This window comes from Acanthaster planci, linkage group LG06 (assembly GCF_054643075.1).
Source record: "Acanthaster planci isolate LZ-2023a linkage group LG06, COTS_SCS, whole genome shotgun sequence".
Lineage (NCBI taxonomy): Eukaryota > Metazoa > Echinodermata > Asteroidea > Valvatida > Acanthasteridae > Acanthaster > Acanthaster planci.
Genome location: NC_141782.1, coordinates 10,647,723 through 10,662,040, shown reverse-complemented (window position 1 = coordinate 10,662,040; position 14,318 = coordinate 10,647,723). Strand labels below are relative to the sequence as shown.

Genomic DNA, 14,318 nt, shown 5'->3' with positions numbered 1-14,318 from the left:
AGACAACATCTATTGATGCCCAAGTATTTCAGCCAGGCCTGCTGCCTTGTAAAAAAGCCCAGATTGTTCGGTGTTATGTAATTTTCTTTTGTTCCCGAAATTGGCAGTGCGCTGCTGGCGTCTTTTCAATAAGGGCCAAATTAGCGTGCAGCGGTATTGTATCGTTCATCACTTGAGCGCTGGAGCGCTTTTGTCACCGGTGGAAATCCGCTGGTGCTGAATGCCACAAACAGTGGTATAATCTTTCAAAACAATGACGGATTTCCTCCGCTACTGACAACTGAAAAAAGGTTGGCAATTCCCAGCAGCTTGGTCTTTTGTTCTGAGTACGGTGTTTTGTTACAAGGCCCAGCTCTTTTGTCCGATTTCGGGCAGCCTGGCATTGCATCTAAAGAAAACAAACCCGAAACTGGGCTCCCCGGCGCGAAGTGGTTAAGACTGGATCTATGGTGGACTTGTTGTGAACAGGCAGGGACTGGTGATGCACTCAACAGCAAGACTTGACCGGGCCATTCCGGTGGGCCTGGGTCAATTCTCGCTGAGAGAAAGAATAGGGAGTAACTTTAAGTCCCCACATGACCCTGTCAGTTCACATCAAATCACAAAATATGGAGGGCCTGACGTTTCGATCCTAGCAGAATCTTTCTCCAAGGCAGAATGACAAGTGGACAGGACAAACCAGCAAACGGGGATTCAACCAAGCATGGACAAATGCAGGACAAAAGGAAATGTCAAGAAAGCTGCAGGCTGGATAAAGGGGCCAGGGGTAAAGGGGACTGCATGAAAAGCAGAGATCAAAAAAAAAATCTACAATGGAACTAACTGGACCCCAAGGGGGGAGGGGTTATAATCTGCAGACAAAAGAGACGGAAAGAAAAGAGGGTTAGTAGTCCCTTCTTGGATGTTCAGGACATGGGCTGGGGTTGTATGGTGTAGAGGGGTTTGATCCAAAGTTTCTCGCTGTTGAAGCAAAACAGCATCTTCATGGTGCCCAAGTGATTCTATGCCGTGTAAGATCATGTCAATATATACCTAGACTTCAAACGGAATTGGTGTTAAAATGGTAAGCTGAACGACTTGGAAACACAACAATACTAGTGTTGAAAGCTTTCAGCACACTGCCTTTACACGCCAATGCCCTTCAGATCCCATCTACAGTCAACTCTTGGTAATACGAGCTTGGGTAAGACAAGATTCCGGTTAAGACGAGCACATTTTGCTAGTCCCACCCAAAGTGTGTACACTCCTATGAGGAAAAAACTTTAAGATGAGCTTAGGTAATACGAGATTTTGGTTGAGACGAGTGCTTTTTCCTGTCCGGTCGAGTGCAAATGTATTGTTATCTCTCTATTTATCACAAGTATTTTGAAAACAACTTGTCAATCAACAAATCAATTCAATACGGGTGCTGTTGTACATGAGCACGGTGTGGTAATAATGCTCGCTAATCCATGACTGCAGTTTTGGACATTGTAGATTCCCAAATGATCAAAGGGGTTTTCTATGTGGGCGCTTTCATGCAGCCCCTTAATGTGATGGACAGTGTTTGTGATTCCCACACCACCAGACGACCTGACCAGAATGAAACTTGTTATAAACTCCCCACCAAAACATGACAAGAATAAGAAAATGCCCCTACCCAACTTATAAACTAAAGTAAAATTCATTTGTTGTTAAAATCCATTTTTCTCTTAACCGTAGATATCCTTTTGGAAGTCAAATTTGTGAGTTCTGAATCCCAAAAATTAAAAAACCCCTTCATTTCCCACTAAAAATATATTATCCAGGCCCCGACCTATGCCTTCTATTGTCTACCAAAAATTTGCTGGTTTCCTTCACTTTGCACATGTATAAAATTGCATCTGTTTAGTCGGTCACCCACTATGTTAATGTACTTATGTACGCGTTCCCTCGCAACAGCGACCACGCCGTGCAGGTTACGTCACTTCAACAATGATTGGTGATGAGTCCACTTGCCCCTTTGTTGCGTTTTATTAATTTCCACATCGTTCTTCTTAGTTACAGTATAATACGTTTTATTACAACACTTTAATCTACATGTAGGCCTACATGACACTTTCACAAATAACATGTCAGAACCGTTTTGAAAGTAAATTCGTCGACTTCAACAGTAGTACAATCGACAAACGACACACACGAGTGGGAAACAACTTTCGCTTAAGATGAGGTTCCGGATAACACAAGATACTTAAGTCCTGAGGCCCTCGTATTAACGAGAGTCGACTGTACTCTGAGCACACATTGACACTGCCTTAGGCACTGCAGACACGGGTTCCGATGGCACGTGATGCTGCCACGGAGGTCCCAGACACAGTCTCAGTGAGGTACAAATAGCTAGAAAGTATGTCGTTCCATGCCTACCTCTCCTCGTCCACCTTGCCAGGCCGGCCGGTTGAAGGTCCCTATCGTCCCCTTCAGTACCTCCTTCCTCTGGATGTTCTCCACCAGGTTGTTTCTTGCATGCGCACTGCCGGAAATAAAGGATGTGTCGTTTCTACATTTCGGTGCAGGGGAGGCGCATAACACTGTGCGGGCTACTCACGAAAAACCATGGACTCAGTGGTTCCCCCCCCCCATTGTTACATGCACTCATTGTACGGAATGCACATGGCCAAAGTATTGACAGAATGTACACGAACACACTGAGATGCTTCGCTAAGCGGAATGCATCGATACATTACCCAGAATCTCAACAAAATTCCGTGCCATTTTTGGAAAGAGTCGGACATGTTAAACTACATGTGCATACATCCTTCATGTCAAAGGGCAGCATGCCCATTTTTTTTGTGGAGACAGTGATAAATGAGATTCCATGAGCAAGTCCCTTGGGTGCAAGGAAAATCATGTTGAAATTGGAGGATTTGAGGACTGTCGGGGTTACCCATCAAAAACCTCCTCAGAAGTGGGCACGCGACATGCATTAACAAGTTGTTTCCTGCAAGGCACAGAATATGCATGTCTGACTTTCGTCTCGATGAGCATAAAACCCACACAGCAATTCTGCACTGACCCCTTTTGTACAGCATTGATAGTGTTCAAGTAACCCGTGTGTGAGTACTCATTGAGTCCACTGGAATGCAAAAAAGTCCTCTCACCTGATGACCTGCGCCTTCTCGTCAGCCAGCTGCATCTTCCTGATCCGCATGCGCTCCTTGGGGGTCAGGTGCTTGTAGGGGTCCTGGACAGTGGGGCCCTGGTGCTGCTGGGGGTGGGGCGGGGCCTGCTGTGGGTACTCTCGCAGCGAGACATCCTGCAGGTCCTCCAGGTGGGTCTTCTCCCTCAGCAAGGTGGCCAGCTCCTGCGTGTCCCGCTCGATGTACTCCCGTGACTCCTCCCGCTGTTCCTTCATCTCCACGATGCGCCTCTTCATCTTCTGCTCGAGAAAATGAGGGGTGGATGAAAAAACAGGGGAACCATTCTTAGCCTGTTCTAAGAAGTGCTACTGGGTGTGCCAGGTATTTCAGTATTTCACACAAAGCGTGCAAACAATGAAGCATGTCTCTGGTTTTCCGGATGATCAATTAACACTCATGCAGTATCGGCTCTATCAGTGCGACCACACACGGACTCAAGCAACCTGATCATGTCCAAGCTAGCATCGCATCAGGTGATATTATTCCAAGTGAGACCTTTATCTAGCTAAAATTATGAATTGGCTTGTATCATGGAGCCACTGATGAATGCAGAAAAACATCTGCCCAGGGCTGGAATTCAAAGCATGGATCTGAGTCGAAAGGCTAACTGCCTACCACAAGAATGTTCATTCTGACAGGTGTACTGGTTGCTGCCTCTACGCCTATGCTCCTAGTGCACAAAACTGCTTGTGTATTGTGAACTGAACTGACTGGCAGTGCTGATTACACAAGAAGTAGATGCTGAGATTTGAGAGAAGGCTTAAGCAAGCGAGGGAGTGAACATGTAAAGGCTGGAGGGTGCCCCAATAAATATGAGCGCACGCGTACGTGGTCCTTGTGCAAGGAATCCATCGGGAAAGGGTACGAGGGCTGTGCACGTACTTTAAGACCTGCTCGCCAAGACAAATGTTGTCTCAGCAGTGTCTTTTGAAGCTATTAGATAAACTTCTATCTTCACAGCCTACCTCCATGTGTCGCAACACAAATGGTAACTTTGTCACTTCGGTGGCTGACGGCCTCTTGTCAGGATCTCGGTTCAACATTCTGCAGGAGTAACAAGCAGAAGATAATCCCCTGACACATCTTTCTGCAGACAAACCTGACACGGTGTGTTTCAAGGAATGGTTTGAAGAACTCAACCTCAACTGAATGGCAGTCATAAGGCCTTTGTTGGCCCAAGAATTCTGGCAAGTCAACTGAAACATTTTAATACAGGTCCAACATGCTGAGTTTGAAGTAACTCAAATGGATTACACTTAGAAAGACAGGAACAGACTATTTCAGCGACCCCCTTCTGCCCCCCGGTGTGGGCATAAAAAGTCGGACAAGATGGCAGCTAATTTCATTGTGTACAGCAAATTAACACATTTTTTTTATCTAGGATGAAGTCCTTTTGCAGAGGGCTTCAAACTCTGCACAACTTCTGTACTCAAGGAGGTGAACATTTGGCCACCCACCGAAATTGAGAAACCAAACTCAGGACCTTTTTTAGGGCCACATACTTACATATTCAACAGCTCTTGGATGTTGCTGTCGTACTTCTTTGGTATCTCTGGGATTTTTCCTTCCACTATCTTGTACATGACGCCCATCAGTGACTGGCCCTCAAAGGCATGCTGGAGGGAACACAACTCGTAGAGTATGCAGGCAATGGACCTAAATAGGAGCAGATGCACGGGACAGATTACTGTGATGAATCCACCTTGAGCAGAAGCACCCCCTCATTGGTTGAAAAGAGCAATGTTGGTGGGGAGTGCCCATTTTGTTGGCAGCTACACAACCGGAACGCGTGCATTTCTCAGCCTTTTGTGAACCAGTGAATTTGAAGTTCCTACCAAAGGAACCTCCACTGCTAGGATAGTTGCGCCCTCTCTTGGTCCTGCTCAGGGCGGGTAGCCTCAACCACTCCAGCTGAGTAAATGCCGTGGAGATGCAACACAGCAGATAGTTGCCTAGTAAATAAAGTATCTACTTAACAAAAACCAGTTCCCAGCTGAAAATGCTACAAAAGCACTGCAAATTGCTCTTGACTGATTTTTTGGGCTGATTTTTGAAATTTGTAATGGTAGTACTTTTTGCTTGGCTGCATGACGAAACTGGGACTAGAACTGCCCGACTCCCAGCAATAGGATTCCAAAACCGTCAGTTGAGAAGTGGCCTCAGCAGGTCACTATGAATCTTGCCATCTTCATTAGAGTGTCCATGTTTATTTCCTCCACAACTAATGCAACTGGTGCTGAGGGGATTCTATTGGGCAGTAACGGTCAATGGCACTGCGAGTCAACTCGTGGAAGCAACTTTGTATGGAATATGGTGTGTGCATAGTATGCACACTTGTTAACATGAGTATGTGTGGGGTGCAGTATACACAATTGATTTTCGTGTAAATGAGCACAAACAGACAGCATCACAGAAGAAATGACATTCTGCAATGCACAGGCTTTCGACTAATCAATTGCCCACCTGCCGATATTTCACTGATGTCAACAGAGGATCACAGCGCATGACACACAAGTCACCATCTACCAATACTAGTAGCAGAAATTTAAGAAAGGAAAATATAGACACAACCCACGACATACTTACCAAACATCTGATTTGGAATTGTAGCCCTCATGTTTTAGCACTTCAGGGCTCATGTAGTACGGGGTACCGGTGAACGTGCTGGCCATGTCGGTGGTGCCCATCAGCACGCGGGAAATGCCAAAGTCACCGATCTTGATCATGTTGTTCTTCAAGAAGATGTTTCGGGTCTTTAAATCTCGATGGAGGACTCTCCTACATGCATATTAAAAAAAATAAATAAATAAAAAAATCGACACACACTCTCGGTCAGGATTTCCTTTGAACTTTACTGCTGTCCTACAATAGATACACCGTGTAATATCCAGTTGTTTATCCCTAATAGCCCTGAATCCTCCAATTTTGATATGATTTTGCACACACCCCAGGGAGTTAGGGTTATTCCGACAAGTCACTGCACACTTTCTAGGGTAACAAATGCAGTCACATATTAATTTGACAGTGCAGTCATTTTTTCCCATTATGCAGACAACAATGAAAAGGCTAATCCCTTCAGGAAGTATTAAATGCATACATGTATGATGAAAACTGTACATGTACGTACATGTAGGATTTCATAAACATACATGTATCAACAGGTAATTCAAAGTTTTGCAATTTAAAATTTCAATAAATTATTACTGAAACGACAGGAATCCTATTTACCAGATTAATGTAATAAAAAATGTTAAACCAACTTCTCAATATTATAAAAATGTCAAAGGAACAATATATTTTACATTCATTTGTTCATTGCATAGTATACCTATTTAAAACAGTTCCTTGTAATAACTGTTTTGCATCTGTTCGTTAATAAAAAAACTCTCCATAATGGTACCTGAAGATTCATGAACAAATTTTTCCTCTTAGGAACAATCAGATACACATGTACATTAATTAAAACCCTAACCCAATAGGGTGTATAAATCGTATTGAAATTGGAGGATTTGGGACTGTTAGGGTTAAGAAAAAATGTGGATCAATGGAATTCAACCCTTGCTTTCAAGTATACATTTCATCCTGCATGTTGATGTCCTCAAATGGATATAAACAGTTGCCATAGGAACAGTGATTCATATTTACCCTCCTGACCAAAGAGGTCACCTGTAAGAGTGCCTGAGGTCAAGCAGCCAGCACTGGGACCTGGTGACATGTGACCTATTGGGACTAGTTTTAACAGATGAGGGCCCGTTAATCACAATAGAGCTGTCTACTGTGTGGAGCTGTGACAGGTTGTTGGGTGTAAAGTTCACTGATTACACTTACAGGGATTGGTACTGTACATGTACATGCTGTGTACATCTTATTGTGTACATCACATGTCTGCATGTGTAGCATACATTGTAACGAGTTTCACCTGCTGATACATGCAGAGTGTGTGTGGATGAATGGTATCAATAGCACGTAATGCATGCGCAAACTATCAATCAGGGCCCTGTAATAATATTTTTCTGTGCCAAAAAATGTCTGCATTTATGTTTCAGAATTAAGTGTCTCTGGGGGACACTACACGGCACATTCAATTTTGCGTGTCATGAGGATGCAATGAAGTTGATTTGGAAAATTGAATCATGTTGGAAATTATCAGCAGGTTTTTGTTTGGGGCAATTTCTCTGAATGCACACACAGCATGAGGTTTACTTGAAAATCCAGCTTCCATTTCATAATTAGTATTTTTTTATATTCCAACTTGTGTCAAACATAAACAAGAACTAAACCTCACTGGCATATTACATATGAGCCCTATACAAAACTATGTCTAAGCTTCCAGCAAATCAACCAATGGTGCTACATCAAACTCACATGAACTTCCAACCGATGCAGAAATAACACTGGGCTGTTTGTGGTATTTACATTGATGAATGTTTTTTGTGAGTTTTGCTTATTTTGTACGTTTTAGGGAAATTTATTGCTGAAGTCTTAATTTGTACAATGTTTACACAGACAGAAGCTGCAACGTTTGTATCGCTTCATAAACAGGAAATATCTCACAAATTAAACTTTATCAGGACAACCAATAAAATCACACTCCTTGCATTTTTATAAAAATTGTCCCAAACAGTTGACTCTGGACGAGCAGTACTCAAAATACATTTTTCCATTGTAACACGTTATTTAACGAAGAAAATATGAACTTTTGTGGAAATGAAACAAGTCATCAGGTGTGTTCCAATTCAAGTGACCATTTAAACTAGAGATGCAATAAATTGGAAGGAGACAATTATGAATATTGACGACTGATTCTCTTATCCGATACTAAACTCAGACTTCTGGGAAGCCTGTGTTTTAACTTCACACATTTTTATCGACTCTCAGAACTTGTTCTCAAGAAACAAATGCAGATTTTTGAGAACATGAGGTCTTTGGAACACTATTACCTCCTTAAATATCAGTAGTCCTATGGTGGTCAAAGACACAGTCAATGGAAGCTTACTGCACGACGATGGAAAAAATCTCTTTTTTTTATTTCCACAGAGTCCTTTTAGGTTACACACAGTTTCCCCCTCCATATATACAGCAGACACTGACACTGACCTGCTATGCATGTGCTGAACGGCAAGCACCAACTGGACAAACCAATCCATGATCAGGTTCTGGTCAAACTGCCGACCGGATTTCTTGCAGGCCGTGATCTTGTCGTCTAGATCCCCGCCCTGCATTGCAATCAAGAAGTTTAGAAACTTTCAAGACTGATTGATACTGTTTCCCAAAATGATGAAATACATGAAACTCCCCGGGCATGTCAATACGGGAACCTTGCTGAAAGCTAAATTGGATGAAACAAAATACATGTATATGCATGTACACGTATATCGAATGTGGCATCAGTTTGCTGCCAAGTGGTTGGTTTCTGAGACTTCTAAATTCAACCAAGCGAGAAAACCTTGAGAAAAAAGTACTAATAAAAAGATATTTTCAAAAATGCAATTTACAAGAAAAAAAAAAGCAGGCTGCCATTTTATCACACATTCATGAATACCTCAGTCTCCCTATTCAACGTGTAATGTGACCATGCATTAACATCTGATAGTGCCCACGGAGTGGCATAATGCCCACTGCGTAAAACATGCACTGGTACCTGGATACGAGAGTTTACACTATCCTTATTGGTCACGAGTCTGCATGTGACACAACACGCAGAGTGTGTCATGTAGGCACCAAGTAATACACAAGGAGATTCTATTGGACAACTTTCAAAACGAATACCATAAAATGGACGGGGTGTTCGGAAAAATCAAAGTACAATTTTAACACAATATCGTTGGAAATGCATCATTGAATTCTTTTGACTCTCTCAATATAAAAAGGTATTTATGAACGGGAATAATTATGTGCTTGGCCGGTCTTAAACTAATGTTCAACACCTTGCTCAGGAGAACAAATGTTGATAATGCTCTCGCCTGCGACTCGGGCATTAGTGGCGTCCATTCTCCTGTGCCGGTCTTAAAAGCATGTTTAAGACTGGCCAAGCACATATTTATTCCCTTTGTTCAGCTCTACCTTCCGTAACCTACAAGGAAAGAAGATTCCTGACACAATAAAATTCAACTTGACACTGAATGCAGCCCCATTGCACTTTTTATTCGATTTACTTAATTCATTTACTTAATTTTACCTCGCAGTATTCTGTGATGATGCAGAAGAACTCCCCATCCAGGAAGCTGTCGTTGAACCTGACGATGTTGGGATGGTGCAACTTGGACAAAAGCTTGGCCTCGTGCATGGCGTCCACCGTCTCGTCTGGTGCCAAATCGCTGCACGATATCTCCTTTAAGACTTTCCTGTAATAGCCCACAAATTGAGAGTAAGGGCTTGTGTGATGAGATAGTTAGCAACCTTGCAGTGTTTTGGACAAAATTGGCAGCATAGGAAACGTACTATGCTACATGTAATAATTAAATTAGGTATTGGTCTGAGTTATCAAGGATTCAAAGCCTATGGCCTCTCCCCTTCTCCAAATATTAATCAGAGCATTGTGGACAAAAAGCTGTAGTGGCTGCTTTTTTTTTTCTCCTCGAAAAATAAACATCCTCCCTAAAAAAGATGGCCACCCAAGCTGCAAGACGTGGAAATGCCAGAGGGCCTGTGATTGTCATGTCTGGTATCTGCACTCACCATTCCTCTTCCCCCTTGTTGGTGTTAGCCTTGTTGTCATGCACCAGGTACGCCGTGCCGTAGTTGCCGCTGCCCAGCTTTTTCTCCACCAGGTAGCGGTTGGCCAGCACACGGTGGTCGCTTTTGTCATCCTTGGGTTTCTTGACACCCCGTGCAGGAGGCATGGTGGCTTAAGACCTTTTTTGGGTCGCTAGGTCTGACGAGAATTGAGAAGGAACACTTCTGGTCTGGTTAAGTGTGTGTGTCTGAACGTTTTTATCTTGGCTCAGAATGTTGGTCCCATTTTCAGAAAAAAATATCTTGCATTCCTGTTTCTCAGGTTGACATGTGCATAGAAGTTGAGGACATGCCATGTGCTTGCCTTCAGTACCACTTCACAAAAAGGTACATGTACATGTATATTTTAATTGCGAGTATACAGACAGGGATTTCTGCAGGAGAAAAGTTAGATTTCCAAGCAGATTTGACATAAAGTATATTTAAAAAGAATACGGAATCCAGATTTTCACAGCTGCAAACGAATCTTGCAACAATGTGTTCAATCTTGTCAAAACGGATCCGTCCCACCATTCACAATACACCTGTACACTTCTTGACAGGAAAAACTTTTCACCAGAACAGCCAATGCTGACAGGATTGACCAGGTCGACCAAGGTCCTGAACACTTTTTTTTCCACAAAAAGGGCGTCTGAGTAACTAAACTGTTACTGATTTCTGAGTTTTTTGTGCAGCCCGACGTGTATTATAACACTGTTTACTCAGTGTTTCCTCCAAAAGCTTGGGGGAAAAAAAAACTACAAGCGTGGTCAGGGGGAGGGGGACTCGAATCCACAGCTTCCTGCTTACTAGCGCAGACAGCATAACCACTCAACCACCGAGCTTGCTGCTGTTGGCTGGCTGGTTCAAGTCAGATGTAGCAGTGGGCACCACAAACAACTATTTCTAACGATGAGTTTGCATTTGAGAGGATAATTTACAATTTTTTTTCACAAGCCTTCGGGAGGAACAGTATACTAGTGTTATAATACACTTAAGGCAGGGCAAAACAATCTTTAGAAAACATCTCCCCGACGCAAATTCAGCCTTAGAAATAAACTGTAAGTGTTTACATTTTGCCCTCTTCAGTGATTGGCCCTTTTGCGAGTATGAGAAGTCATGCTTCAGTGGCTGTTTAACATACCGTGCTCATGAGATGTAAAAATGTATGGAGCAAGGAAACGGACTGATCTGCCATTCCTGAATTAGTTCGACAATACTCGGTTTACTCACTGCACTACATGTATGCTTAATCAGTGGTCAATTTTGCAGTGACACAAAGCAGCTGTCGGCACTTCGATGATTGGTACTCATTTACACAGGTGTTTCGCAGAGCTCTCACAACTTTGTATGTTAAGGAATCGCAATCAAATGCAAGTCAAAATTTGTCCGTCGCGAATATCCATGTGCTACATGTATGCTTACAATGGCAATAAATTTCTTCCCAAATCGTGGGGGAAAGGAAAATTCCCTGCAAATAGCAACCTGCAGATTGAAACTCAAGTTGCCTGGTAAGCATAATGATACTCAGATTATGAATACGGGCAAAATTTCGGCTCACAAAAAGTAGCAGATATCAGAGGGTAAAATTCACATGTTTTACGTACATGTACATCCCAAGTCAGGGCCCAATATCAACAGAGGATACTGGGCCCCGTTTCCGGGTCTGGAAAACAGTTCCACACACAGACATCACTTCACAAGCTGTGCACAAACCCCAAGAGACTGGTCTGGAAATTTCTGAGTATTTTCTTAGTACATGTACCTCCCTGCTAAATTTGACATTTCAGGACACGCCATCACTTCCCAATGGCTGATACAACTAACAAGAGAAAACCTAATGATGTCTGTTTATGGAACTCTTACCCGGGTCTAGACTGTGACATGGGTGTCAACAAGTCCAGATCAAGGTCACAAAGAGGTATTCACTCTTTACATGCTGCGGCAATAAGCACTAGGAGCCTAAACTAGTAGCTTCAAACAATTAAATATACAGTAGCCAGTTCAGTGGTTCTGTACATGTGCCAACATGGAAATCACGGAACCAGCTATATGTATAGTGCAAAGCTGCCAGTTTGAGGCTATCTGTGCTTTAGTCAAGCCTTTAGTCAAGTTGCGCATGGCACACTCAGCTGGTAGAAACACCAACAAGACCAGTGCCAGTCGCAAAGCCACAACCGCCTTTGCCATCTTGTGGAGCTCATCACTATTAATTTATTAATTTAAGCACTGTAGCATACAGGGCGCTAACAAAATATTCAAATGCCACCACATACATGCAGCGTGCTGTATTTCAGTACCCAGCTTGCGCACGCACAACTTTTCCATGATGAGTGGCTATCACCATTCCATGCGCGCGATAAGTGTTGACTTAATGATCAAATGAAAGATATCAACATTCCTTGGCCATGTGCCTTCTCTGATGTTCCTTGTGAGTGCGTGTGATGTCAAATAGTTTAAAGCTTAAGTGGCTGTGATTAATGCTGATTCGAGTTACTTGCCAATAACCTACAACAAGCACTAACAGGTGACTGATATCCTCTCCTAAGCATGCCAAAGTAAATGTAAAGAAAAACATGTGCCTTCTCCACAAGACAGTGGTGCTCATGGCTTCACCACTAGTATTGGTCTTTTGTGTGTTACCACTGTACTATTGTCCAGGGTGCAATGGTTTCATGTACAGTTGAATGTCCAGTTCCACAATTTTGCCAGTTCCGCAATCCAGAAAAAACGGGCTTCATTTTCAGAACGACAAAATTGCTGGGGACTTGATTCATACTTCTCTGAAATAGTTTACTTGCTGATCTTGCAGAAAATCATTTTTGCTTATAGAACCACAGCCATAAATTAAGAAGATTGGAGACGATCATTTTTTGCCAATCGCGGTTCACAACAGCAGCACGTGTGCATTCCATGAATGTCGTGTTTGTCACTCTTTCAAACAATCCTTGCAGTGATTTTTTTTTCAAACCAAAATCTATGTTACTTTCACAAATTATCAGCTATCTCACCATGAAAATATGAGTTCAGTAAAGGGCTCAATTCACCCGGTGCATGCATGCACCAGTGCATGTAGAATTTTGCTTGTGCATGTAGCTTTTTTTACTGATCATGCACGACATGCATGTAACTTTTTTAACCACCAAAATACTCATTTCCTGCATATACATGTATTTACCAATAAGTGAGAATAAGAATAAAGTTTGTTAAATTCTTGACCAGATAGTGTATGAAAGTGTTATTTCTTTCTCCCATTCCTCGCAGCAGATTCATAATACATATACATGTACACACCTAACCTTATCTTTGGCTTATAATCCTTAAATTGCTATATACGGGAATATGTGCTACCAGTATTTGCAAAATTATGGTGCATGTAGGTTTTTCCTGGTGCATGTACATGTAGGTTTTCGGTCTACATGCACCAGTACATGCCACTTTTTTTTTGTAAATCAAGCCCTGGTTCTGTACATTATCAAATAGGCCTATATAGGCATTGGATACAAAAGTGACTGCAAGATTTTTTGCCAGTTCCACAAATGAGTTTTACATTTCGTTACATACCACATGTGTGACATACCCCCCAGAATTGTGGGGTTTGACGTCCGCCCCGCTCCCACTGTTCTGGGAGTAGGTCAAGCGCATGTCCTTCTGTCTCGGAAAAACAAACCTAGGCCTACCGTCATGACCGTGCAGATGGCGCGGACGCTGTGGTTCGCAGAACTGGCAAAAGTTTGCGGAACTGGGTGATTAACTACCGACCACCAAAAAAAAAGGCTCACTAGCATTCATCTTTCAAATGACTGCCCAGAATTGTTAAGTATGACTATATGTAGGGCCTAGCTGGATAATTTTTGGATAGGCCTAAGGGGCCTTGGATCCTGTTTCTGGATGAAAACCTTTCCATGAACAGACCACTGCAGACATGACAGATGAAAGTAAGTTTTCAAGGTGCCAGGAACTGTTTCTGTTTGCAGAACCGGTCAATCAGCTGTAGGCCTACCACTAGTACTAGCATCTGAGGTGCCACGTGCGCCTTGTCTAAAGTTAAAGGCTGGGGGGGTGGCGGCAGCGTGCTCAGAAGGCATGTCAGGTGGGCAGGTGGGTGGACAATTAAGTTCAAGGCATTACCATAGGCCTGCCACTGGACGATGGATGACGAGTAAGAAGAAGCGGCAATTTGGCCTACGGAATACATTGTAGGCCTATTCTTTGCAAAATTTCGTAGGGTATTGAATGAATATTATACTGGTTGGATAATATAATACAAAATCACCTCAAAAACTAAGTATGACCTTCAAATTTAGAACCAAGAAAGTCTTACCCTGGGACTATACATACGTCACGTCACATACATGTACATGTACGTCGTGCGTTGCCAGGACATGAACGCCGACTTGTGTCTGGTATCCGACCCTTTAGGACGCATTCCTTGCAACAAAAACCTGA

General features: G+C 42.8%; 1 protein-coding gene across 2 annotated transcripts in view; it reads right to left on the bottom strand.

Moving 5' to 3' along the window:
* The window catches only part of LOC110987839 (uncharacterized), a 22,867-nt gene extending 8,549 nt beyond the window's left edge, over window positions 1-14,318 (bottom strand). For both annotated transcript variants that reach the window (XM_022250947.2, XM_022250948.2), the window contains exons 1-9: window positions 14,194-14,318; window positions 9,834-10,029; window positions 9,334-9,499; window positions 8,253-8,371; window positions 5,742-5,933; window positions 4,662-4,811; window positions 4,121-4,199; window positions 3,117-3,394; window positions 2,383-2,488 (exon numbers count right to left, since the gene is read on the bottom strand). In XM_022250947.2, coding sequence (XP_022106639.2) covers window positions 2,383-2,488; window positions 3,117-3,394; window positions 4,121-4,199; window positions 4,662-4,811; window positions 5,742-5,933; window positions 8,253-8,371; window positions 9,334-9,499; window positions 9,834-9,997 — 1,254 coding nt within the window. In that variant the 5' untranslated portion in view covers window positions 9,998-10,029; window positions 14,194-14,318. The remainder of the gene's footprint in view (window positions 1-2,382; window positions 2,489-3,116; window positions 3,395-4,120; window positions 4,200-4,661; window positions 4,812-5,741; window positions 5,934-8,252; window positions 8,372-9,333; window positions 9,500-9,833; window positions 10,030-14,193) is intronic.